Here is a 27,777-nt window from a genome sequence, read left to right on the forward strand (position 1 = left end):
ATATTTTTACTGGTTTTGTAAAGTCTTGACAAGACACATTTTATTGTTCCATTGGCAGATAATTTTGATACTTTGAAGCAAAATCCACCTGATTTTAGTACTTTTTTTCTTCCTTTGTGAGAGGCTTGTTGCAGTGTGAACACCTGCCTTCTCTCTGCTCTCTCTCCTTCCTCTCCACCTCTAACCCCGCTGGTTTCAGCACCACGGAGGCTTTTTAGTTAAAAACAAGACAGGATTGGTGGCGTTGTCAAGTATACTATGTTCATTGTTTCCTGCAGCGTCCTGTTTTCTCTCGGAGCACATCTGCTGGAGAACATCTGGACAGTGTCAGCCTGTCGACATGCAGCACAGCGACCATCACTCTCTCCCTCCTGACACATCTCATCTCCTCCCGTCAGCACACACAGACACAAAGCAGATCTTCCACATTAAAATCACACAACAAATCGACTTCAACCACGGATGATGGGAAACAAAACGCTTTATTGGATGAGACCGCAGGAAGAAGAAGGAGGAAGAAGAAGGAGGAAGGGATTAGAACCAGGCTGGGCTGGTTACAGCTGGGAGCTGGTTAGCAGATGTGGGAGGGTTGGTGGACAAAGTGGAGCAGGTCCCGTATGGATGGGTCCAAGATGGACGGGTCAGGTATGGACGGGTCAGGTATTGGTGGGTTGGGTATGGACCAAGGTTATTATAGTAAAGGAAAATACGAAAAAAAATGAAATAACGAAAACTAGAATTGAAAATAACGATAACTAACTGAAACTGTATTTTGTGGTTCCAAAACTAACTAAAACTAACTAAAATTATATTGAAAATGTCCTTCGTTTTCGTCTTTGTCGACTTTTTTTTCATCCGTAAACCTTTTTGGTTGATATGAAATCTATTTCATCTATCTGGTTTCATGACTTAATAAACTTATTGGGGCTGAGATGGATCAGACAAAGGAAATAAATGGACGGGTCTCGTATGGACGGGTCTGGTATGGACGGGTCAGGTATGGACGGGTCAGGTATGGATGGGTCAGGTATGGACGGGTCCCGTATGGACGAGTCCCATATGGACGGGTCGGGTATGGAAGGGTCCAGTATGGACGGGTATGGGATGGATGGGTCCCGTATGGACGGGTCCAGCATGGACGGGTCACGTATGGAAGGGTCGGGTATGGACGGGTAGGGTACCGCATGGACGGGTCCCGCATGGACGGGTCCCGTAAGGACGGGTCCCATATGGACGGGTAGGGTATGGACGGGTCAGGTATGGGTGGGTGCGGACGGGTCCTGTAAGGACGGATCAGGTATGGACGGGTCGGGTATGTACGGGTCGGGTCTGGACGGGTCCTGTATGGACGGGTCGGGTATGGACGGGTCCCGTATGGATGGGTCGGGTATGGACGGGTCGGGTATGGACGGGTTGGGTATGTATGGGTCGGGTATGTGCGGGTCGGGTATGTACGGTTCCTGTATGTACAGGTCCTGTATGGACGGGTCGGGTACGGTTTGGACGGGTAGGGTACCGCATGGAAGGGTCCCGCATGGAAGGGTCCCGCATGGACGGGTCCCGTAAGGACGGGTCCCGTATGGACGGGTAGGGTATGTATGGGTCGGGTATGTGCGGGTTGGGTATGTACGGGTCCTGTATGTACGGGTACTGTATGGACGGGTCGGGTACGGTATGGACAGGTAGGGTACCGCATGGAAGGGTCCCGCATGGACGGGTCCCGTAAGGACGGGTCCCATATGAACGGGTAGGGTATGGACGGGTCCTGTATGGACGGGTCGGGTATGGACGGGTCGGGTATGGACGGATCGGGTATGGACGGGTCCCGTATGGATGGGTCGGGTATGGACGGGTCGGATATGTATGGGTCGGGTATGTACGGGTTCTGTATGTACGGGTCCTGTACGGACGGGTCGGGTACGGACGGGTCGGGTACGTATGGGTCGGGTACGTGCGGGTCAGGTAGGTATGGGTCCTGTACGGACGGGTCCTGTACGGACGGGTCCTGTATGGACGGGTCGGGTATGGACGGGTCGGTTATGGACGGGTCGGGTATGGACGGGTCCCGTATGGACTGGTCGGGTATGGACAGGTGGGGTATGGACGGGTCCCGTATGGACGGGTCGGATATGGATGGGTCTGGTATGGACAGGTGGGGTATGGACGGGTCCTGTATGGACGGGTCCCGTATGGACGGGTCGGATATGGAGGGGTCGGATAAGGACGGGTCGGATATGGACGGGTCCCGTATGGACGGGTCGGATATGGACGGGTCAGGTATGGTCGGGTCGGATAAGGACGGGTCGGATATGGACGGGTCCCGTATGGACGGGTCGGGTATGGATGGGTTCCGTATGGACGGGTCGGATAAGGATGGGTCCCATATGGACAGGTCGGATATGGACGGGTCGGATATGGACGGGTCGGATATGGACGGGTCAGGTATGGTCGGGTCGGATAAGGACGGGTCCCGTATGGACGGGTCTGATATGGACGCATCGGATAAGGACGGGTCGGATATGGACGGGTCCCATATGGACAGGTCGGATAAGGACGGGTCGGATATGGACGGGTCCCGTATGGACGGGTCGGATATGGACGGGTCGGATTTGAATTAATTTTGTCCAGATTTAATCCCTTTTCCAAAAAAAAAAAAATACTTTTTCTAGGTAATTTTTATAAAGGTAGAAATCTCCCTGCCAATATGAAAGGTTATACAGAAATACACCAATCAGAGAAACGCAAGTTACACTAGTCTACATGTCTATCAAGATTTGATGCACTGTCACTTATGTTAAGCTGAATTTATTACAGTTTGTTGAGTTTCTTTGAATGTAGAAGAATGGATTTGGATCTTCCTTCACTTGACTCTGATGAGTATTTCTCTATTTTTCTTCTTCTACTTTTCTTCTTGACTGTATTTGCTGATTGTTAGAGTGGATATTGATGTGAAGACCTTCCTATGGACTCTCTAGTCTCTGTTCATGTTGATTGACCTGTGGACTCGGTGATGTGAAACACATGTCCTCTTCACTATATATGTCACTCAGATGATTGCTGGCTTTCATCCTGAAGGAGACAAGATGTGCCAAAAGACTGATCTATGGAACGAGAAATAAAAAAAGATGACATCTGAGTTATGAGTGTTTCACTTCCACTTGTGATCTGTTAAACATATGGAAACACCCGCACAGCTGCACTGTAAAAAATGTCTGTAGAAATTACAGTAAAACTGTCGAATCACATCAGAAATAGAATTAAACATTGTATTTCACCGTAGTAGATACTTTTAATTACTGTAAATCAAAGAATTGCACAAAAAAATAACTTTTGCTGTCATAAACTGTAGGAAAAAAACAGTTTTGCTGTAAAAATACAATATTTCATGTACATTTTTTGGAGAAATATCAGAAATAGGTCGTAAAATTAAACATTGTATTTCACCATAGTTCTTTTAATTACTGTAAATCAAAGAATAGCATAAAACTTCGAATTCTACTGTCATAAACTGTTGAAAACAGTTTATGACAGTAGAATCAGTTTTGAATCAGTTTTGCTGTAAAAATATAAAATTTCCATGTGAAATTAATGGAGAAACATCATTATGACATAATTATCCTAAAAGTGATGGGATTATTCAGTATAAATTACAGTTTTGCTGATATTTACAATTAGATTTACAGTAGAAACTCCAATGTATTTTTTACAGTGAAGTTCTGCTACCATGACACCATGACAGTAAAAATGATAAATGGGTTAATTCAGTTTCAGTAATAATGAAACACTGTAAATGTTTATATCAGCCAAAACCTTTTGTAAAAATCCTTTTTCTAACTGTTAAATGTACTAAACACCATATCTCTAACATAAATAAACTGTAATATTTAATGGTAAAATCTTTAATTTATGCAACATTTATAAAGTATTTTCTTGTCAATTATATGGCAGAACAGCGTTTCTTTTGATGGAAAAAACTTTTTATTTTTTTACAGTAAAAAATTGAATAAAATGTCAATCTTAAACGTGAAATCAACAGTGTTAATATCATTTTACCGTAATATAAGAAAAAGTTGCACCGTATTTATTACGGTAAAGTTCCGCTGCTGGTTTTTACCATAAAAACAACAGGTTTCTTTTTTTACAGTGTAAAGGAAAAGCCGGCATTATGTGTTGTTCCGAGACAAACTAACGTGGGAATAAAGAATAAAAACACAGGAGCAGGTCTATCATCATCCATTTTTTGGAAAATATTTTGCGAATATTTATTATAAAAATATAAATGTTTCCACTACAAATCATTTTACATTAGTAGACAAGGCCATCTACATTTCCACACGTAAACTCTCACACAGACACACGGGTCAGTCTGGAGACAGATGAGGGTCTGGTATAAGGGTGGGTAATAACAGTATTGCTCTCTCAGATGTTTATAAAGTAAGTCAAAAACCAAAAACACACATAGCACTGACACATAATTTACTGTATGCTACAAAGAAAACATCAACATTGCGCCGTATAATGTTAACAAATAAATAATAATGTAATCATAATTGTCTTTTTATTGTAGAAAAAAAGAAATAAAAGCAGACAAATATAATCCAAAATAAGATAAAATATAATACAGATGATTTTTGTCTCTTTTTTTAATTAAAAATGTTGCACAATTTTTTTTATTTATTCTTTTATACATACAAACATTTGTACAAAGAGGGATGGCCATGTACATATAGTGGGATCTGTAGCGCTAGTTGCTATAGTTACCATGGTTTACATTATGTACATGCTAATCAGAAACACATAGCAGCAACAGCAGCATCCACAGGTGGACCAGGTGGACCAGGTGGACCAGATCAGGTAGACCAGGTGGACCAGGTGGACCAGGTAGACCAGGTGGACCAGGTGGACCAGATCAGGTAGACCAGGTGGACCAGGTAGACCAGATCAGGTAGACCAGGTAGACCAGGTAGATCAGGTAGACCAGGTAATCCAGGTAGACCAGGTGTACCAGGTAGACCAGGTAGATCAGGTGGACCAGGTAGACCAGGTGGACCAGATAGACCAGGTGGACCAGGTAGACCAGGTGGACCAGGTAGACCAGGTAACAGAGGACCGACTGACGACCTGGACAACTCAGTCTCACGGAAGAAAGTGAAACTGTTACGAAATTAAACAATCTAATTTGTGCTCCCCGAAGCGATTTTACTGCCTCCGTTAGCGGCAGTTAGCTACAGTTAGCTGTGTAGCAGTACAGTGTGTATGTGCTAACAGGCTAACAGTTAGCTCTGTAGCAGTACAGTGTGTATGTGCTAGCAGGCTAACAGTTAGCTCTGTAGCAGTACAGTGCGTATGTGTTGCTGCTGCAGGAGGTGTTCACTTAGCGATCACAATGTTTAAGATCAGTGGAGACTCTGTGCATAATTAGCCATGTTGGTTTGTTTATGATCAGCTGCTGACGTTGTGCACAGTTGGCAACGTCGAAAACCAAACCTCCAGAGTCTCTAAATCCCTCTGGGGACTAACTTGTAGTCGAAACACGCAGAGTGAGAGGACTTTTGAGAGGGCGTGGCCTATTTTGCCGATGTCGTCAATTGAAATACGTTACTTTTAAAGTCGTCCATAGCAGCTCAGTTTTTTTTTTGTAAAAACGTTTCGGGGAGCACAAATTAGATTGTTTTACTTCCTGACAGTTTTACGTTCTGCCATGAGACTGAGTTGCTCTGAACAGCCAGTTTTGGGTTTCCCAAAAGCACCAGAATCACCGTTTTCCATTAGATATGCAGATATGCTCAGTCTTTAGCCAAGGCCATAACATTTCATTTCAAAGTGCTCAAATATTGTCTGCTAAGTGCTCAGAAGAACCTCAAAGATAGCACCCTTGTGGTTAAATATTACCCATCCAACAGCACAAAGTACCAAAGTGCCAGTTTAGAAATACTGGCTAAGTGTTGCACTGACGGATCGAGTGGGTGACATCAAACAGGAGAGTAAAATCTTTAAGTCTTCACAGTACAAAGATCTTCTCTGGTGCCTTTAGGAAATCCCATCCTGGACATATATTGTACTAGAAACGATCTCAGAAAACAATCTTTTATTGGAAGAGTTGCATTGTCACACCGTGTTAGATCAGGGCAGTGATGAGGAAACCCCATTATTCCCATTGGACAACGTAGAAAACAGACTTTGTTGAAAACAAATCAAAACTGGAGCTTTTTGCTTGGTGATCCCACCATGATCCAACCCAGCTACAGGAGGCACTCAGTCTACTTTTTGCATTAAACACACCAGGATTTATGGATTAATTTCAAAGCAAAATTCAGAAAATTTCATATCCGGCATGGCTTTTGTTAATAAGTTATGGATGAGGCTTGGGCGGTATCAAGTTGTCACAGTGTACCGAAGCATTAAAACATCCTGATTTTCATTACTGTCAGACATACAGATGCTCCTTTTGGATAGTGAGATGCTGTATTGAGGTGACGTAGTGCAGTACATGGCATCCACCACCAGAGGTCAGTCTATACTGGTGGAACATGCATAATATATAGCATCAACAGCTGCATGAATTAACTTAATGTTTACTGACTAGTTAGCTAGCTAGGTTGTGATTGATCTCCAGAACTGCGGTCCGCTTTCGTTGACCTGATTATCAGTTCCACCAACACTGCATAGCATCACTATAACTTAAGGTTCGTCATTGACCTCGAGTACCTAAAGTTTAAATAGCCCACTGGTCATGGGAAAGGACCTGAAGAACTCAAGTAGTAGCCCAGTATGTATTCCTACAGGGGAACATAGGACCTTTTTTGGGAAAAAAAGGGAACATCGGACCTATTTTGGGAAAAACACGGAAGATAGGACCTATTTTGGGAAAAACAGGGAACATAGGACCTTTTTTGGGAAAAACAGGGAACATAGGACCTTTTTGGGAAAAATGGGGAAAATAGGACCTTTTTTGTGGAAAAACGGGGAACATAGGACCTTTTTTCTAAAAACAGTCCTATGTTTTCCTACAGGCATCATAGAACCTTTTTTGGGAAAAACGGGGAACATAGGACCTTTTTTCTAAATCCCCGCTTTAATGCTACACTAGTTATGAGACGAACAAAGTTGTCACTCGTCTAGCGATAGCAATGTACCTTTCTACTCTGTGACATACTGTGTGAATGAAGCAGCACACTAGTTAGCTAGCTAGCTAGCTAGCTAATTACACCATGTTTTTCTTATGACACTGGAAGACGCGGAGCTTCGTTAGCCGACAGTATGACAACATAGATCCCGCCCAAGCCTGTTATGGACTGAAGCCAGACTAACACCGTCAGTCAGCATGTTGATCTCAACCTTCAGAACCGATCAGATGCACAGAATAAAATCTCATTCCTTAGAAAGAAAATGATACCTGATGTGGGGTCAAAGATGCTAACCTGTCTTACCTGAAACTTAAATTCACTTCTAGTTTCAAACACTTCCGCAACACAACAGTCCTGTGAGAAGCAGAGGCTGCTTCATCCTATTAAAATTCTCCTTCTCCCTCATATAAATGTCTCTCTTACAGTTTCCCCCTTTTCTATCTTCTTTAACCTGCTCTCTTCCTGGCTCTGCTCCATTATTCCCTCTGTCTGTTTCCCCTCGTCAGAGAAAATAGAACGAATAACGTATACATCCTGAGATTTCACACAAAGGGGCGTTGGGGTCGAGGGAAACGGCACTATAACTGTACAATATCTGTTCATAAGCACATAGAACATATAGATGTCACCATAAAGAAAAGAAGTCTGTGTGTGAAGTGTGTTATGGCCCCTGGACCTCCAAAGCACAGCGTTCCTTCAATACATGGTACATGTGACAACAGACGGACTCATGGCTTCCATACAATGAGACGATTAAACTGATTATCATAATTATTGCTTTTATGTGACATGTCTACTGAATGCAAATGCTATAGGTTAGAGCTACGGAGTAAAATGGCTCGGTTGGTTAGGTGATCCATACCAGCTCAGTTCTCTCATGGATAGAGACGGTAAATGTAGGTAGTTAGAACTAAATCTCACGCCTCAGACCTCATTTAGTCCAGGAAGGGTCCACGTCCAGGTGAGCTGCTGCTGTCCGCCATGCTCTTCTTCTTCTTCTTCTTCTTCTCAAAAAGGCGTCTCAAAGCCGTTTCACCGCCTCATTCCACGTGGTGCAGTGGGACGAGACTGTGAGCACGCCATTCCCCCTTTTTCAAATGTAAAGGGACGGCTGTGCTGTCCAGCTTTAGCCAATATCAGAGAGCTCTGGCTTCATGTTAGTCCAGTCCGTGCTCTGAATCCCAGTAAACCGTCCCAGTTTGTATCCCTGGGCAGCTCCTTGGCTTTCCTCTACCCTCCTTTTTGTCTGTAAGGCATCTCAACTTGGGCATGGAGGGACGGAGGGTGGAAGAGTCCGCCAGGTAACGATCTGGCAGGTCTGCACTTCCTGTTTCTCTGTTTCAGGACTTGATATCGTCTTTCAACGAAAAACAATAAAAGCCCTCATTTCAAAATCAGATTTTTCCTCCATTTCCATCATTTCCAGTTCACATATGAAGCCACGGTGTTAGACTGTGTTTAGCGACCACACCAGCAGACACGTCCCTGGTGGTTTTTTTACTCGTTGGGTTCATTTCTTAGACAGGTACTGGGCCGTTCTTGGTGTGGGAATCTAGGGCTTTGAGGCTGCTCACGATCTTCTTCTGCGGTCCGACGATAGTCACTCCAACCTTCTTCAGATCCCTGGTTGGGGTGAGGCGAGGAGGAGGAGACAGAGGAGAGGTTGAAGAACCAGAGGAGGAACACATGGGAAGAAAAAAGAGACAGAAAGTGTGCATTAGTGATGGAATAAGACACCCATGTGACATTAAATAACATGCACCCAGTGCTGCTCCCTTCCTGCACACTGATAAAAAGGTGTTTAGTCTAAAACCAGATCAAACAGTAAATCTGAGGGAAATGATCTTGCTGCATGGACAGATAATTTACCTTGACAAGATTTATTAAATTAAGATTATTAAATCTAGAAATAAACATGTTGAACACAATGATCTAACACTTCTAAATCTAAAGTTTTTTTTTTTATCTTGGTAAGAAACAAATTATTGTCAGCTTTAATTTTTTTTATCTCTTTTGTATATTTTTTGTCTTTTTAGGTAATTTCGTGACCAAAAGAAGATGTAAAAAGACACAAAAAGACCAAAAAAAGACAAAAATAGACACAAAAAAGACGCAAAACATGTAAAATCACAAAAAAGACAAAAAAAAAAGACACAAAAGATGTAAAATCACCAAAAAAAGACACAAAAAGACCAAAAAAGACACAAAAAGACAAAAAAGACACGTAAAATCACAAAAAAATACATAAAAAGACAAAGAAATTTACAAAAAAGACACAAAAAAGACACAAAAAAGACACAAAAAAGACACAAAAAAGACACAAAAAGACGTAAAATGACCACAAAAAAAGAAACAAAAGACAAAAAAACACAAAAAAACACAAAAAACGTTTTTTTTTTCCTGCTGGCAGCTTTAATTTATCTTGTTTTAAGAGTTAATTTATCATTCTAAGTGTTCAACATGCTTATTTCTAGATTTAATAATCTTAATTTAATAAATCTTGTCAAGGTAAATTATCTGTCCATGCAGCAAGATCATTTCCCTCAGATTTACTGTTTTTATCTTGTTTTTAGACACTCTGGGTCTGAGGGGTGGAGGGGGTGTTGCCTCCACTCTCCATCACTACCAAACAGGGAGTGCCCCTGTGGGGCTCTGAGGGCCCTGTGGGGCCCCTCTGACAGCTGCTATTAGGACCCTGTCAGAGCAGGAAGTGGCGAGGGAGGACCTCGTGGCATCAAAGACCTAGTTTCCTGCATCACACGGAGCTGGATTTGTCTGACAGGGAAGGTTTAAATATGGAGAGGAGCAGCAGTGGGACACAGCAGCATATTACACTTCAGATATAAAAACATGTTGTTGTTACTGTGTGAAGCCCTGAAAGATTAGTTACATGCAGTCAAGTGTAAGAAAACACCATTAATGTCAGTCGTCGGGCAGATTAGATAAATAAAGAGGACATGTTGGAGAAAAAAAGCACCAATTTTTTTTACACATGCTCTCCATCACCAAAAGTTTCAATTTTTGATGGGAGCCACTTCATCAGGATTAAGGATCGGAGATGGCAGCCATATAAAGTCTATGAGAACAAATATATCTTCCAAGCCACTCAGAAGGTCAATCTTGGTGTCAAAATCTACATTTTCTGGGTCAAAGAATCATTTAAAGCTGTTGAGAATATCACTAGATGATTATTTGATCAATTAGTATGTTCATTTTTCAGAATACATGTACTGTATATGACCTATATCTATATACAGCGGCTCCCTTTTTTCTCCTAGATTTGCCAATTTAAATTTCATAAATTTGTGACTTTCATACTTGGCCCTAATTGGCAAAATTTAGATTTCAGGGTTTTTTTTACATTTTAATTTATGATTGACGTATGCCCAAATCAATTTGTATTCCTCAATTCTAAAAATGTTGTTTATGAACAGCAGTAAAACATTTTTTTCACATTTTTAACATTTTAGTCAACTTATATGTGCATCATAGCTTTTGAAAGTCTGCGGCCTGACGCCTTAACCTCTAAATTTAGCCAATTTCAAGTCTAGTTTTGAGTTTCCCTCACCAGATTATCTTTCCTCAGATGTTTCTCAGGAGTCTCGCCTCTTATTTACACTTTCTGACAAAACCATATTAATAACTGCTCATTGTGACCTATTAGTAATGTTGGTAGGCTAATTAGGCTTCAATTAAGGCTGTTTTATATTCGTTGTAAAGCAAAAAAAAATGTGGCTCCAGTCAGAGATTTATTCTCTTTTTTTGGCCACTTTGGTTAGTAAAGGTTGCCGACCCCTGGCTAAGGAAGTGGTTGAAAATTGAGTTGGAAATGACGTAAACAGATGCCCAAAATGAACATATTTGTCTGATCAAATAATCATCTAGTGATATTCTCAATAGCTTTAAATGATTCTTTGACCCAGAAAATGTAGATTTTGACACTAAAATTGACCTTCTGAGTAGTTTGGAAGATGTTTTGGTTCTCATAGACTTTATATGGCTGCCATCTCCCATCCACAATCTTGATAAAGTGGCTCCCATCAAAAATTGAACCCCTGGCTAAGGAAGTGGTTGAAAAATTTAGTTGGAAATGAGGTAAACACATGGCCAAAATGAACATATCTATTAGATCAAATAATCATCTAGTGATATTCTCAAGAGCTTTAAATGATTCTTTGACCCAGAAAATGTAGATTTTGACACTAAAATTGACCTTCTGAGTAGTTTGGAAGATGTTTTGGTTCTCATAGACTTTATATGGCTGCCAACTCTGATCCACAATCTTGATGAAGTGGCTCCCATCAAAAATAGAAACTTTTGGTAATAGAGAGCATATGGAATAAAAAAAGGTGTAGCTTTTGTCCGACGTGTCCCCTTCCTTCTCCAATCTGTAAAATCCTAATCTGCCCGGCAACAGTGTCAGTTCTCATATTATGCATCAAACACTTCAAATACACACAGCAGTTAGTCAGGTGGATTAAAACATTGAGTTCTGTTTGAAACATAGAGTAACGGCATGTTGACACCAAACGTGAAGTAAACTTTCCCCTCGTACCAGAGGTCCTGGTGGAGATGGATTCATTTATTTCCACCACGTCTTTCTGTCAGAAATAACAAACTAATGAAGCTTTGTTCTTGTTGCAGAAGTCCCAGATACGTCTGAATGTTCCCATGTAAACCAAATGTGTCATGTTTGGGTTCATAAGATCATTTAGAGGTGCACGGTATATTTTACCGCCTTCTTTCAAACGTTTTTTTAGTATCAATTCTCAAAGTTTCAGCTCTGATTTCAGCTCACATTGGTTTTATTACACTTATAACTAAACATATTTCATTTATTTGTCCTGAAAATCTGGCAAAACATTTGAAATTAAATACTAAAACTGGCAAATTTATTAAGTTAATACATGTGGCAGCCAAGAAAATAAAAATAAAAATTAAGAATCCTTATAAATCTAACTTGACTTGACATTCTGAGTCTTTCTGTGTCTTTTTTAGTCATTTTGTGTCTTTTTTTTAATTTTGTGTCTCTTTTTAGTCCTTTAGTCCAACATAAAATGTGATTTTGAATCTTTTTTTTACTTTCAAAACACTATCATGCTCAATAAATAATTTTAAATGTTTCAAATGTGAACAAAGAAAAAGTCACTTGTTATTAGTTAGAATAAACTAATTCTAAGGTATTTGTGGTTCATTGAGATTAGATATTTTTACTGGTTTTGGAAAGTCTTGACAAGACACATTTTATTGTTCCATTGGCAGATAATCTTGCTATTTTTAAGCAAAATACACCTCATGTTTGTACTTTTTTTTCTTGTTTTTAAGAGCTGACTTTTTGCAGGAATTGCATCTGGGTGACTGTCACTTCTACAGCGATACAAACACAAAATAATCAGATTTTGCTGCGATTTAAGTGCAAAAAAAAGGATCAAAAGTATGCAGAAATAACCAAATTGTGGTGCATATTTATCTAAAGTCTGAATTCATGTTTTGTCACATTTTGTCTGCAAGATCACAAGCAAACAACTTTTAAAATGTTTTTTTTTTATGCAGGAGAATCTCAATGCTGATTTGTGACACAGTTGTGCAAATTTCTTGCTTTAGATAAATAAAAATGATGATATTATTCTATTATTATTATAATATAATGACACATGAATCACGTCTTTGCATTAAATATGGAAAATTGTCTTCACGTTTGGTGTCAACAAACCTTAAAAACAACCTTAAAATACAGGATAAATACAGAAAAGCATCATTTATATGACAGTTCAGAAGAAGTTGCAGCACATATTAATTTTCATCCTTTAGTCCACCTATAGAGTCATAACAACAGAGTTGTATTAGTAAAGCAGAGAGCAGCGTCGGCATTATTATAACACACATTTTCAGCCATAAAAGACATTTTAGTGTTATTAAAAATAGTCACATTAAAGTTCATATGAAGCAGATTAAAACAGCATTTAGTTTCTCCAGCAGCCAAAAACAGCAGAAACATCTGGAGAGCAACAAAACCACAAGATAGTTTCACTTTCTGCTACAATATAAAGGGATAGTTCACTCTAATTACACAAAGCTTTGAATGTAAACCTTATGTATGAGGAGTTTTACATATACTAATAATGCTGTAATAATGATAATAATAATAATAAGGATCTATTGTTGAATTTAACATTTGTTTGTACATTCGAAAAAAAATCAGAGGCACTTTATTAATCGTATATATAAAGATAATGTATCAAATTTGGAAGTCAGACTTTCAGGTTTTCTACTGTGAATTTAAATGTAAATATCTGTAATTTAGACTGAATATTCCTGTTATTTTTAGGGTAATTGTGTCTTTTTGACGATATGTTATTTCTCTATTAATTTAACATACATTTTAAAAATATTTTTACAGTTCAAGTCTTGTACTATTCCTAGTTTTACAGTAATTAAAAGTGTCTACTACCGTAATTTACAATTTAAAATTTTACACCTTATTTCTGATGCAATTTGACAGTGTTTTACTGTAATTTCTACAAATATTTTTTACAGTGTACACTTTTATGACATGTATCACTTTTAACACAAACTAATTTTTCACAAACTACTTTTAGATTGAATATGTATCAAAAAAGGACCAAAAAATGATCACAATCTGTTTTATTTATCCAACTTTTTAAGAATCGGGGTTGGAAACACAGCTAGTGATGAATGAGTGAATATAAAGGAACTGTCCCTTTAAGAGAAGACAAGTGAAAGGCCACCAGTGACTGTAGAGGTTCTGAGGTTACTGGTCCCAGTGGTCCCAGTCTGTGTCTCTGGGTCTGGGTCCTCCACTAACCATCCAGAGCTGAGGAGGTGAGAGGAGGTGCTGTTAGAGAGTGGTGATCCCCATGGACGGCTCCCACTCTGGGCACGAGGCCGGAGTCACGTGGACCTCCGTCAGGACCACTCTACTGGGAGAGGCATTATATAATAAATATATAAATATAAATATAAATATATCTAATGCACATTATAGGACCACTCTACTGGGAGAGGACCGCCACGTTAACACCAGGAATATAATATAAAGGATCAGGAATATTAATATATCTAATGCACATTATAGAAAGGTAGCTAAAACACAGTTTAGTTCTTATAAATGACACGTTTAACCCTTTGATGCACAACATATAAACAACCAGGCCGCCAGATTAACATCAGGAAATATAAATATATCTAAAGCACATTATAGAACGGTATCTAAAACACAGTTTAGCTCTTATTAATGAGCATGTTTAACCCTTTGATGCACAAAATATAAAGAGCCAGCCGCCAACATTAACATCAGGAAATATAAATATGTCTAATGCACAGTTTAGTTCTTATAAATGAGGATAAAGCAACACGTTTAACCCTTTGGTGCACAAAATATAAAGAGCCAGCCGCCAACATTAACATCAGGAAATATAAATATGTCTAATGCACAGTTTAGTTCTTATAAATGAGGCTAAACCGCAATATAAACACCTTCTAATAAACAACATGGTCTAAAATGACCCACATTCATTCCCCATGTTATTTCATGCTGCTGTGTGTTTGAATATATTTTTTCATTATTACAACAGATCATTATATCCATTTTTCCTTTCATGCTTTATGAAGAAAAATTGTTTTTGTGGGTCAAAAATTACCTTGTGTATTAGAAGCATAGTGATACAAAAAGTGATTCATTAAATTAACAATGTGAGTGACAACATATAAACACCTTCTAATGCACAACATGGTCAAAAATGACCCTCATTAATGCAATCTTTTGTGTTTACTGTTTTTTTGTGTGTTTCTTGTAATTTCTCTGTCTGTTTTTGTGTTTCTATGTGTTTTTATGTGTGTTTTTGTATGTTTTTTGTAACTTTTAGTTTTATGTAAGAATAAAAAAATATGTTTTTTTGTGTCGTTTTTGTAATTTTGTGTCTTTTTATGTGTTTTTTTGTGTTATTATGTGTGTTTTTTTTGTAATTTATTTGTCTGTTTTTGTGTGTGTTCATGTGTTTTCCAGTTTGTTTTTTTATTTTTTTGTGTGTGTTTTTGTAAAAAAAAAAAAAACGTTTGTGTGTTTTTGTGTTTTTTTTTTCATTTTGGGTGTTTTTTTGTTTGTGATTTTATTCAAAAAGCAAGAAATTAAATCAAAAAAATAAGATGTATGATGATCAAAAAGAAACTAATTGAGGAAAACCTGGAATACTGAATGATGAAATCAATTTATTGCAAAGATATAGAACATAAAAACTCAGTCGGGTCACTTTAGACCATGTTGTGCATCAAAGGGTTAATCTATAAAAGGTAAATCAATGTAAAGATTATGTTTTGGGCCTGTTGAGTGTCAAAAAGTGTTTTTCATCTTCTCTTTGTATCAAAAAAGCTACATTTTCCATTTTTGAGGGTTTTTTTTCCCTCAGATGAGTCTTTTTGTGTCAGAGAAGCACATGGATCATCCCAAGAAAAGACATGATGGAATCAGAACAACATGAACCACATGTTCTATGATGGTAAATCATACTTAGACACACACACACACACACACACACACACACACACACACACACACACACACACACACACCAGTAGAAAGACGACCAGCTGACAGCTTCTTTCTGTTCTGTGTCTCAGTGTTAACTCAACGATTCCCAACAGTAAAAACCTCTGCAGGAGATTTGTTTCTTCTGAGTTCTGGTGTTTTTCATAACAGAAACCAAACATTAAAACCACTAAATTAGGTTCATATGGACACAAATCTTTGTCTCATTTGTTTTGTCACGTTTTAAGTTGCTGAAACAAAGTGGATGATGGGAAGGTCTGCACTGTAAAAAAGGTCTAAAACCAGATCAAACAGTAAATCTGAGGGAAATGATCTTGCTGCATGGACAGATAATTTACCTTGACAAGATTTATTAAATTAAGATTATTAAATCTAGAAATAAGCATGTTGAACACTTAAAATAATAAATTAACTCTTAAAACCAGATAAATGATCTAACACTTCTAAATCTAAAGATTTTTTTCTTGGTAAGAAACAAGATGCAAAAAGACACAAAATGATCAAAAAAAGACACAAAAAGACAAAAAAAAGACACAAAAAAGACACAAAAAGACCAAAAAAGACACAAAAATACCAAAGAACATAAAAAAGACCAAAAAAAGGACACAAAAACACGTAAAATGTCCAAAAAAATAAACAAAAGAAATAAAAATGACCAAAAAAGACAAAAAAAAACCCACAAAAAAACGCCAAAAAAGGGACACAAAAGACATAAATCACCAAAAAAAGACATAAAATCACCAAAAAAGACAAAATAACACACACACACTCACAAAAAAAAGACACAAGAGACTAAAAACACCAAAAAAGACTGCTGGCAGCTTTAATTTATCTGGTTTTAAGAGTTAATTTCTTATTTTAAGTGTTCAACATGCTTATTTCTAGATTTAATAATCTTAATTTAATAAATCTTGTCAAGGTAAATTATCTGTCCATGCAGCAAGATCATTTCCCTCAGATTTACTGTTTGATCTGGTTTTTAAACACCTTTTTTTTACAGTGTATAGACATATATATATATATATATATATATATATATTTATATATTCTGTCCCGAGTGTTTTCTCTCTCCTTTCCTTTGTGAATCCTGTTAGTTGGAGTTCATCTCTTCCTCCATCTAATCCCTGATGTGAACTCTGCGTGCACTCAGTCTAAATGAAGAAACCAGTCTAAACGAAGCGGTGTTTCCCCGTCGATCCGTTCTGTCCCGCCTCCAACAGAACTTCAATTACTCCTTCAGATGAGTCAGCAGGCTGCAGCAGTATGATGAGCTGCTCCTCATAGGAGGTCAGAGCTGCTGCTGAATATCAAGGACTAGATTAAGACTGCAGCGATCAATACACAGATCCATAGTGAGCCAAGGCTGCTAGCTCGTAGCGCAGCTAGCCTTCACCTCCTCAGCCTCCACTGGATTAATACTGGCTCATCCAATTTAGCATCTAGATACAGAGAGAAGCATCACAGACCAATATCATTTCTTTATGGGAGGTTACTGGGGGCCAGTTAACCCTCTGCACTGCAAAAAAGCCAACTTGTATTTTTTGGCCTAAAACAGTGATTTAAGTTGGTAAAACTTGAAATATAAATTATTGACATTTAGGGCAATAATGTAAGTTAGCACAACAAAGGAAGCCAGTTGTCTGCTCAAAAACAAGTTGGTGAGTTGTTGTTACTTATATCTTTAAGTTGGGGTTCACAACAAGGGACAATAGTTCTGATAACTCTTATTTCTTTGTTGGGAAAAGAGGTCATTAGTGAAAGCTAGCGGCTAACTGATGCTAGCGGCTAATTGATGCTCGCTGCTAACTGATGCTTGCGGCTAACTGATGCTAGCGGCTAACTGATGCTAGCGGCGCTGCTTGTTACAGCTACAAGAGTAGCCATTAGCGTATCAATGCTAACTAAAAATTGTGGTTGCAACATTAGCTGACATTTCATAGCGGCGTTACAATCGTGCCAATTCAGCACATTGCAGAAGTTAGCAGAAGTAAGGATTAAAAGTTATTACAATGTAAAATTATAAGTTAGTACAACTTACAGTTGAGTTGACAAAAATCTGAATTCAGAGTTGAGCAAACTCAAAAACAAAACTTAAAATATTTAGTTTAATTGTCCAACTTAAAATTTTATCGAAGTTTGTTGCCTTGAAATTTTGAGTTCACCAAACATTTCTTTTTTTTGCAGTGTGGGGTCTCTGATGGTGGCATCCTGGTCAGATCATGTGACGTTTAACAAAATAACCAGGTCACATGGAGCGCTGCTATCAACTTCACTCCAAAGTTCAGACTTGAAACTTTCTCCCAGTTTTTGTTTGACATTCCTAGCTCATGTAAAACCAAAGATATGATCGTTTTAATTTGATAGAACAGAAATATTTGAGCGTTAGCGTAGCTCTCTGTGTCATTTTGCACATAGTTTATGTTGAAGAGTTGCAGCTAACAAGGAAAAAAGCCTATAAATATACATGTTTTATAGGACTTTTTGTATATAGCTTTATTATATTTACATTTGTTGTTGTATTTGTATCCTATGTATAGATTTTCCAGTTCCAAAACAGTTTATTGAGCATATTTGTGGTTTTTATTGTAGTAAATAGTATAATTTTTCAACTCAATAGTTGATAAAGTAGGTTAAAGTGAGAAAAATGCATTCCAAATATGGGTATAGTAAACATTTTTTATGTGGTACATGGAGGGCAAAATCAAAAGTATTAAAAATCAGCCAAAATAGACTCAGTAGATTTCCACTCAGTCTGCAGAATAAGACTTTTTTTTCTACCAGGTTGACTGAGGAGAACTTTTCATTCATGAAACATATTTATTGAATAAATGGCAGGAGGAATGTCAAGGGAAACATTATTTCTTTGGAGGAAAGAGACAGAGGAGCAGCAATAAGCTGACAAAGAATCAGAAAATCAATATGAAGTTTTATCTTTATCATCCAAAAAATGTCTCTATTTAAAGAAAACTGCATTCTGACTCATTTTCCTCATAGTAACCTTGTAATGTTTTTAGTTTTAATACTTTTTAGTTACACATCATTAACATATATAGCTGCCAAAAAACCCTTTATTCATAGTACTTTAAAGGGCTCCGACCAGCCAACTGGTGACATCACCTCCACTATCATCATTATTTATTATTAAGGAAAGGAAAGGCTTAATAAAAAAAAAGATGTGGTAAAAAACCTGGGTGTCCTTATAGATAACGATCTAGATTATAGCAGTCACATTAAATCAGTTACTACATCAGCAGACTTCCATCTTAAAAATATTAACAAACTTAGAGGATAAATGTCAAAAGAGGATCTGAAAAAGAGAGGAAAGAGGATACAAAAAATATGTATATATATAAAAATAGACTAATAAGTAGTAGCAAATAAACAAATAAAAGAGAAGACGTTATAACACTAAGATGCAGGAGCAGAAAAATCTCTAAAAATAGTAAAAAGTAAAAGCCAAATTAAACTATCGCCATTTTCAAAACAAAAGTTAAGACCAAAGTCTTTTTGGATGCTTTCTGCAGTTAATGCACATTGTTTTTATGTTTTATGTCTTTTTTTAAATTCTCTCATTTACTTTTAAACTGCTTCTTTGCTGTTGGTGTTCCATGTATATATATATATATATATATATATATATATATATATATATATATATATATATATTTTACTTTTTACTTTTATTATTGATAAAATTGTGTATGGTTCCATATTTTTATTTTTTATTTTTTCATTGTTTTTGTGTGAAGCACATTGAATTGCTACACTGTAAAACCTAATGTTGCTTGTTTGTCATTATAACTAATTTTTCCTTTTCAATACAACAAAGATTTGTGCAAAAAGTCATTTTAACCTAAAATATTGAGTCAAATATCAAGATTAATTTGTGTTAACTTCATCGTCTTTGTTGTCTTGACATAAAAGACTCACATTAAACACTCTAACATATTTTAATCCCAGCACTGTTAATAATGTCTGTTAAAGTTATTGACCCCCCCCCCCCCTACTGAGCCCGTCACCACGGCGACCGTCTGCTTTGATCACAATGATTAGAAATGTCCAATTATTTACCCGCTCACATTCCAATCAATTAGAGAAGCAGCAGGCCAGCAGAGAAACAGAGAAACAGAGAAAAAAGTGAAAGAAGAAGAATTTCTTCCCTCTGAGAGAAACGACAGCAGATATAAAACTACTCGTCTGTCCTTAATGTTCCCAGGAAGCTGCTGACCTTTGACCTGCAGGTGTAGAGGAGGATTGTCCACTATCACTATCATCTCCATCCTATTATCACTGTGCTGTGGATCCATAATCCCCTTCAGACTCTGTCAGACCCTGATCCACTATCTGAGGACCTTTAGTCAGCAGACTCAGACTCTAATCTCTCTAACTCTCTTTATCCAGGACATTGATTTACTGAAGCCTCAGCTGTGACAAACACCCCACTCTTATGTATCATATCCCGTCAAAACCACCTGAGACTTCAGACATGTGCATTCTCAACATCTAACAAATATATATAAAAATTATTTCCCGATCTGACCGTCTAATGGGGGGCAAGGCAATGACCACATGTCATGTGACTCAGCATCACAAGTGAGAAAATGTCATTGTTTATCTGTTTCTTTATTTTGTTAATATTTAATATTTTCAAGACAGAAGACGAAGGGAGGGCGACAATGGGCATCGAAAATTATTATTGTTTTTGTTTTTTTTCTCCCTCGAGGGTGACTGGCGGCCCTGTTCTGGAGGAACAATAAATGGTGGATTACATTCACTACTGATATTTTTCATATCCAGGACCCTTAAAGAGATGGTTCAGAGTTTTTGAGCTGGGTTGTATGAGGACATTTACTCAAGTACTGTATTTTGCTACAATATTCAGGTAATTTCATTCATTCATTCATTCATTCATTCTCCTCATCCAGACTGGGGTCTTGGGGGTCTGGAGACGATCAGCTGACATTGTCAGTTTTTACTTAAATATATATAACAAACATAATAATAACATGGTTATGTTGAGGAAACCAAGTTACCACAACACATTCATGAAAACATTAACCATGAGAAAGATACTGTAGGAAAAACATTTTGCAGATTTGTTCAGCATCCATAAACAAAACTCTGATATTAACTAAAAAAGTATTTTCTGTTGCAAATACATGTTGTACAGTACGAACATCACTTACACATTGACAGAAAGCAATTTCCACCAGTTTTTCTGTGCCGTTTCAAACAAGCCAACTGAATTTACCTCCTTTTTTAAATGTTTCTCCAAATTATTCTCACATTTAATTCACTTACAATCGTCTGTGTCTTTAAATAAATCCGTCCCTGATATGTATGTATGTTTCACTTCACTTCACATTTATTATCTTCAGTAGGAATGCATGAAAAAATATGTAATTATAATTATTAGGGTTGTATATGAAGATATATTTAAGAAGTTAGATGAACAACTTTCCTCGGGTAATAACCTGGAACATATTAACAAGTTTATAGAATCATTTCAGTAACACAAAGACATCAGCATCACCTCCATCATCAGCCTGTGCATCCATAAAACCTCTGTTATTAACTAAAAAAGTATTTTCTGTTGCAGATAAGTTGCATAGAAGATATATTGAAGAAGTGATGTGAGACAAAGGTCAGCTTACTGTACGTGCTGCAGCTCTCAGCAGAGACTCCTTTAGATTTCTGGCTTGGAAATAGTTTTCTGACAATCTTTTCTTGATCTTTTTTCTCTGCATTTTAATGCTTCACAGTATAGAGAGTGCCATGCATACCTATCTGACAGCTACGCCTTTATTTCCTCTTTCAAAGGAACTCTCTCTCTCTCTCTCTCTCTCTCCTTTTATCTTGTCAAATCTCCTCTCAATAGCTCCTCTCTTATCCTCTCTCCCTGATGGAGCTCCTCTCCTTTTCTTTCTGCTCCTCCACTGATCTCTCCTTCTTTTAGAGCTCCCTCCTTCTCCCTCTGTGGTCGTATTGCAGCACAGCGAGCGTGGCTAAAGTCCTGTCATGATGAATTACCAGGACTCATCTGGACACCTTAGTGAGCTCTCTATAGCTCTCTTTACTGACCGGGAACAAGACTATTCAGATTCCTGGGCTCCGCCGCGGGGACCGGGGCCCCGTAAACACTGCTGACAGGAATGTGTGTGTATGTGTGTGTGTGTGTGTGTGTGTGTGTGTGTCTTACTCGGTGGAGGTCTTGGCCAGCGTGTCACAGGAGCTGTAGCTGACCCCGGAGAAGGCCTCTTTGCAGGGTAAGGTCCTCATACCGTCCATCCAGTCTCCCAGAGTCCCCATAGTGGGGACCTCCGAGCTGCTCCTGTCCAACAGCAGGTTGGCCGGCCTGAAACCAGGACAACACCTCACATTAACCCACTATAGATACACAAGTTTCCTCTGGTAATGACCTGGAACATATTCCTATAAATAAAATGACGTTTATAGAATCATTTCAGGAACTCAAAGATATCAGCATCACCTCCATCATCAGCCTGTGCATCCATAAAACCTCTGATTTTAACTAAAAAAGTATTTTCTGTTGCATATAAGTTGCATATGAAGATATATTTACAAGACAAGACGTCACATTAACCCTTTATCCATCAAATAACTATATTTGGTAACTTCAGGTAATATTTCGAGAAAAAAAGTTGCAAATTTACTAGAAAAAAGTCGCAGATTTAAGAGATTTAAAGTGGTGAATCTGCGTGAAAAAAGTTGCAGATTTATGAGAAAAAAACAACTTTTTTCTCCCAGATTCACCACTTTAAATCTCTTTAATCTATGCATTTTTTTCTCGTAGATTTGCCACTTTAAACTTTTAAATAAACTTTTTTCTCAAAATATTATTAATAATAACCTGATGTTTCACAGCTTCACAATGTTGAACAGAAAGTTCATATTTCATAAAATATCCAAACTGCTTATTGTGATATTTTGGATTTCATAACTGCTCACAAGAACACAAGAAAACAAGTCAGCACAGAAACTTCCCCTCAGGAGTCTCAAAGCCTTCAGGCAGACAATATTATTATATAATTATTATTATTTTAATATATATATGAAGAGGACAGGGCTCATGAGATGCTCTGTGAGCAGCAGCAGTGTTTGTCTTTTCTCATATAATTCTCTCTGAAGCATTGCTGTTGATGAGTGCTGCTGCTGTGTATTATTGCTGTTAATGATCCAGCAGCTGGAGCTTCATTCATTCTCAGCTGTGAACATCTTTAGTCATCTACTTGTTCATTTGTTCTCTGATAACATGAAGGAACAGAGTCGTGATGAGCTGCAGGCTTCCACAAATCACTCTCACATTTAAACATGTAACCATTCACATGATTTACTGGCAGCTCTAGTTTACTATCATTAATGGTCATGTGTTAAAACATGTATTATACATTAAACTGTATGGTTGTTCTGCACAAGGGTGTTCGTATAAACAATCTTCCTATCCTGTGAGAATGCTTTTTCTATTCCTTTATTTATCTTTTATTTATTTTTTGGTATGTGTTTGTATGTTATGCTATGGTGTTTGCATGTTGTGTATGGACTCTTAGTTGCACTGTACAAGTGTTGCGTCATGTCTTGTGATACATGTTGGTCAGCGTATATGATTGTATATGTCAGGGGTCTCAAACTCAAATTACCTAGGGGCCGAAATGACCAAAAAAAGACACAAAATTACACAAAATGACCAAAAAAAGACACAAAATGACTAAAAAAGACACGCTTGACCAAAAAATACACAGAATTACCAAAAAAGACACAAAAATACCAAAAAAAAGTAATTAAAGGGACCTTCCACACACAACACGGTAAAGCGAGTTTGAGACCCCTGGTATATGTGTTGTGACTGTATTGACTGTTGTTGTTGTTGTTGTTGTTTTGTTGATGATCTCGGAGAATGGACTCCAGGAAGAATAGCTATGCTAATGTGCTGCTGCTAATGGAGATCCAATAAATGAAATTACAGCATTACATACATATTTAAAATGTTTTAGAAGGAATGTGTTAAATTTATGTATATATGATTATACATTAGTGACTTTTTTGGGCATTTTTTGTCACACATATCCATGTGAATATAACAGCCCTCATCTGTAATGGACTTATAGTGGTCGGTTGGAAAATTGAAGCATTTTATCCTCCAACCCTATTACATATTTAAGCGTTCTACTTTACACATTCTGTACTTGCATTCCTACAGAAGTTAATGTAAACCAGATCTCTAGATCTGACAGAGCAGCAGGGAGTCACACACACACACACACACACACACACACACACACACACACACACACACACACACACACACACACACCATATGTGTTTAACCTGCAGAGTGCCGTGGGGCTTTGAATGCAGGGGGGAAATCAAACCGTCACACAAAATATTTCCATAATGTATTTAACATATTCAAGAACAAAATGAGTAACAAAAGCAGCATCAGTTTCTGTCTAATGTCATTACCGTTTCCTGAGCTACATGTTCCATGCAGCAGAATGCAACATGAGATTTGATTAGACTTGATGGTTTCAATTGGATCAAATCAAATTAAATGCAGCGCTTTGGGCTTTAGAGAGCTCCGTCAACAGGAGAGAAGGCTGCAGGCTCTGAGAGCTGATGGAGGGATGGAGGAGGAAGAGGAAGACGAGGAGGAAGAGAGACTCACAGAAGACGACTGAGAAAGATGTTTTATTTATCAGTGTCTAATTTCTGATCTCACACTGCAAAAAAAGGTGTTTAAAAACCAGATCAAACAGTAAATCTAAAGGTCTAAAACAAGATAAAGTATCTAACATATATCTGGTTTTAAGAGTTAAATTAATCATTGTGTCTCGTTAGTGGTTATTTTTACATCTATTTATGGTCAGTTTGTGTCTTTTTTGGTAATTTCACGTCTTTTTTGTTCATTTTGTGTCTTTTTTTAGTCAATTTGTGTCTTTTTTTGGTCAATTTGTGTATTTTTTTGTAATATTTACATCTACAGTCATTGAAACATTCTTGATAATAACCAAAATCATTATCAACAAATCCATGTTAAATCATTTTTTTTTATCTTGGTAAGAACCAAATAATCATCAGGTCACTCTGCTCGGGCCAGTTCATCACTGCTGGCAGCTTTACTTTATCTGGTTTGAGTTCATTTATTATTTTAAGTGTTCAACATGCTTATTTCTAGATTTAATAATCTTATTTTAATAAATCTTGTCGAGGTAAATTATCTGTCCATGCAGCAAGATCATTTCCCTCAGATTTACTGTTTGATCTGGTTTTAGACTAAACACCTTGTACCACTTATGCTGTGTCTTATAAAATATAATTGTTGTTGTGAAACCTGATCACATCAAGGCAGGAAACAGGAATCAAAGGAAACAGTGATCAATAACCAGATAAGTGATTGGTTGGAGCATTTTATGTGTTTAATGTTAAATCTGTGAGTGGCATTTAAAACTGGGTTGCAAAGTCTTTTTTTATAAGGACGCTGCACCTGTCCTGCAGAGAAGACAAAGAGACAAAGGCACCTGCATCAAGAACACACAACACACACACACACACACACACATGCACACAACACACACACACACACACACACACACACACACACACATGCACACACACAGGGGAATCGAGCCCTGCAAACCAGGCAGGACAGGACAGAAAGGCTAGTTCTCCCTGAGGGAACTATTCCTAGCTTAGTAAATAAAGTGATTAGAATAGCAGGAAGTCCTCCGGCTGACTCGTCTAGAGTGGCAGCAGGTTTGTAGCTGCTGTGTTTGAGAATCTGGGAGAAATTATTCCAGGTTAGGCTGAAACCCTTCAGGGAACCAGGAAGGTGTAATTCACCGGCTAAGAAACAAACAAACTTTGAAACGCTTACTTTACCTTAGCATTGTTTCGAATATTTTTTTTTTTACTGCAAAGGGCCATTGGATTTCAAAGGAATGTATTTACAATTCAAAATGTAATTATAGCACAAACACTTTTTCAATATCTTGGGAATAAATAAAGAGTGAGTTTTGCTTCAGAGTGGCTGATATATCAACTGCACCTCCTCCACTGCTCCCAAGGCGTCCATCCATCCACATATCCATCCAACCAACCAACCAACCAACCAACCAACCAACCATCCACCCACCCAACCAACCAACCAACCAACCAACCAACCACCCACCCACCCACCCAACCAACCAACCAACCAACCAACCAACCAACCATCCATCCAACCATCCAATTAACCAACCATCCATCCAACCAACCAACCAACCAACCAACCAACCAACCAACCAACCAACCAACCAACCATCCATCCATCCATCCATCCATCCATCCATCCATCCAACCATCCATCCAACCAACCAACCAACCAACCAACCAACCAACCAACCAACCAACCACCCAACCAACCATCCATCCAACCATCCAACCAACCACCCACCCACCCACCCATCCAACCAACCAACCAACCATCCAACCACCCATCCAACCAACCAACCAACCATCCATCCAACATCCAACCAACCAACCAACCAACCAACCAACCATCCATCCAACCATCCAACCAACCAACCAACCATCCAACCAACCAACCAACCAACCATCCAACCAACCAACCATCCAACCATCCATCCAACCATCCAATCAACCATCCAACCAACCATCCATCCAACATCCAACCAACCAACCATCCATCCAACCAACCAACCATCCATCCATCCATCCATCCATCCATCCATCCATCCATAGGAAACTAGTTTTTCTGTTGTTTTTTCCGTCTGTTAGAGATGACAGGCTCCTTCATGCTGATGCTATGTATTTTTTATATTTAAAGAAGCAAAATATAATCAAAAGACAATAGAAAATCATCAAGCAGAAACATAATACTAATCTGTATATAGAGAGAAGAGAAAAGAAAAGTGAGATGACACCTCAAAGAGAGACAGGGTGAAGGGGAGAAGAGAGAAAGATGGATGTGGAGCTGTGGAGTGGGTGTTGTTACAGTGATTGAGTCTTTTCCTGCCAGATCAGAGGCCTGTCAGACTGCTGAGGGCCCCCCAGGACCCCCCGGAGAGACTGGTTTGTCGGAAAAGGAGGAATCGGGGGTCGGAAAGTGGGGGTGGTTTACATGAGGGGGAAATGAGGAAGTGGGTGAATCTCAGTAGACGGCAGCAGACATTGTTTTATGAGGAGAGGGAATGCAAAAACGCTTTTTTAACGTGGCGTAAAGGAATGGTTGTCATGGTTATGACTGACTTTTTTCCCATTATACATTTGCTGGAAAAAAGTTGAGTGCTTTTCTATCAAGTGACCCCAAACTTTTGACCAGTATTGTATTTTTTAAAATTATTATTAGGTTTATTTTGTGCTCATATTAGTGATGGTTGCTGACAATATATAATAGATATTTCATATTTTTGCTTCATGCTTTTCTTTAAAAAAATAAGGACATTTCTAAGCGTATTAGTATTTTTTTAATGTAATTATTATTATTATTTGGTTTATTTTGTGCTCTGTTAGGAGTTCTGACAGCATAAAAAAAACATATTTTTTTCTCATATTAGTGATGGTTGCTGACAATATATAATATATGTTTCAAATGTTTTTAATAGTAATTTACCACATTAACAATGTCTAGACTGTTTTTCTGTTATTTTGATTGAAAGAAAATTTCTTTTCTTTCAAAAATAAGGACATTTAGTATTTTTTTATGTATTTATTATTATTATTTGGTTTATTTTGTGCTCTGTTAGGAGTTCTGACAGCAAAAAATATATTTTTTTACACAGATTTCATGCATGTGCATAGGGAAATGAGGAAGTGTGTGAATCTCAGTAGACAGCAGCAGACATTGTTTTATGAGAAGCATAAAATGCAAATGCAAAAACCCTTTTTGCACGTAGCGTAAAGGAATGGTTGTGATGGTTACGACTGATTTTTTTCCCAATATACATTTGCTGAAAAAAAAATTGGGTTAAAAAACGTATCTCGTATATCAAAAACATCTTTGATTAGAACTTTCAGGCTGTCAGGATGAAAATGTTCCTTTTATTTTCTGCAGGATTATTGATCCTC

The 27,777-nt window shown here is 38.0% G+C and overlaps 2 protein-coding genes and 1 long non-coding RNA gene across 3 annotated transcripts in view; 1 reads left to right on the forward strand and 2 right to left on the reverse strand.

Moving 5' to 3' along the window:
- Positions 1–1,253: 1,253 nt before the first annotated feature.
- On the reverse strand, positions 1,254–3,726 carry LOC131979252 (uncharacterized). Its single transcript, XM_059343197.1, has 3 exons — positions 3,708–3,726; positions 1,692–2,484; positions 1,254–1,650 (listed from the first exon to the last, which is right to left on the reverse strand). The coding sequence occupies exons 1-3, from the start codon at positions 3,724–3,726 to the stop codon at positions 1,254–1,256; spliced, it is 1,209 nt and encodes a 402-aa protein (XP_059199180.1).
- Positions 3,727–4,325: 599 nt separating this feature from the next.
- Positions 4,326–5,128, forward strand: LOC131978566 (uncharacterized). Its single transcript, XR_009394995.1, has 3 exons — positions 4,326–4,822; positions 4,932–4,954; positions 4,991–5,128. It is a non-coding gene; the product is annotated as an uncharacterized LOC131978566 (long non-coding RNA).
- Positions 5,129–7,410: 2,282 nt separating this feature from the next.
- Positions 7,411–27,777, reverse strand: part of epha3 (eph receptor A3) — a 217,238-nt gene continuing 196,871 nt past the window's right edge. The window contains exons 16-17 of the mRNA XM_059342240.1: positions 21,893–22,048; positions 7,411–8,750 (exon numbers count right to left, since the gene is read on the reverse strand). Coding sequence (XP_059198223.1) covers positions 8,645–8,750; positions 21,893–22,048 — 262 coding nt within the window. The 3' untranslated portion in view covers positions 7,411–8,644. The remainder of the gene's footprint in view (positions 8,751–21,892; positions 22,049–27,777) is intronic.

This window comes from Centropristis striata, chromosome 10 (genome assembly GCF_030273125.1).
Source record: "Centropristis striata isolate RG_2023a ecotype Rhode Island chromosome 10, C.striata_1.0, whole genome shotgun sequence".
In the NCBI taxonomy this organism is placed as follows: Eukaryota; Metazoa; Chordata; class Actinopteri; order Perciformes; family Serranidae; genus Centropristis; species Centropristis striata.

Coding starts and splice junctions, on each gene's coding strand:
- LOC131979252 (XM_059343197.1), bottom strand. Junction 1,651..1,691: donor ATGCGGGACCCTTCCATGCG/GTACCCTACCTG, acceptor CCGTCCATACAG/TACCCGTACATACAGGACCC.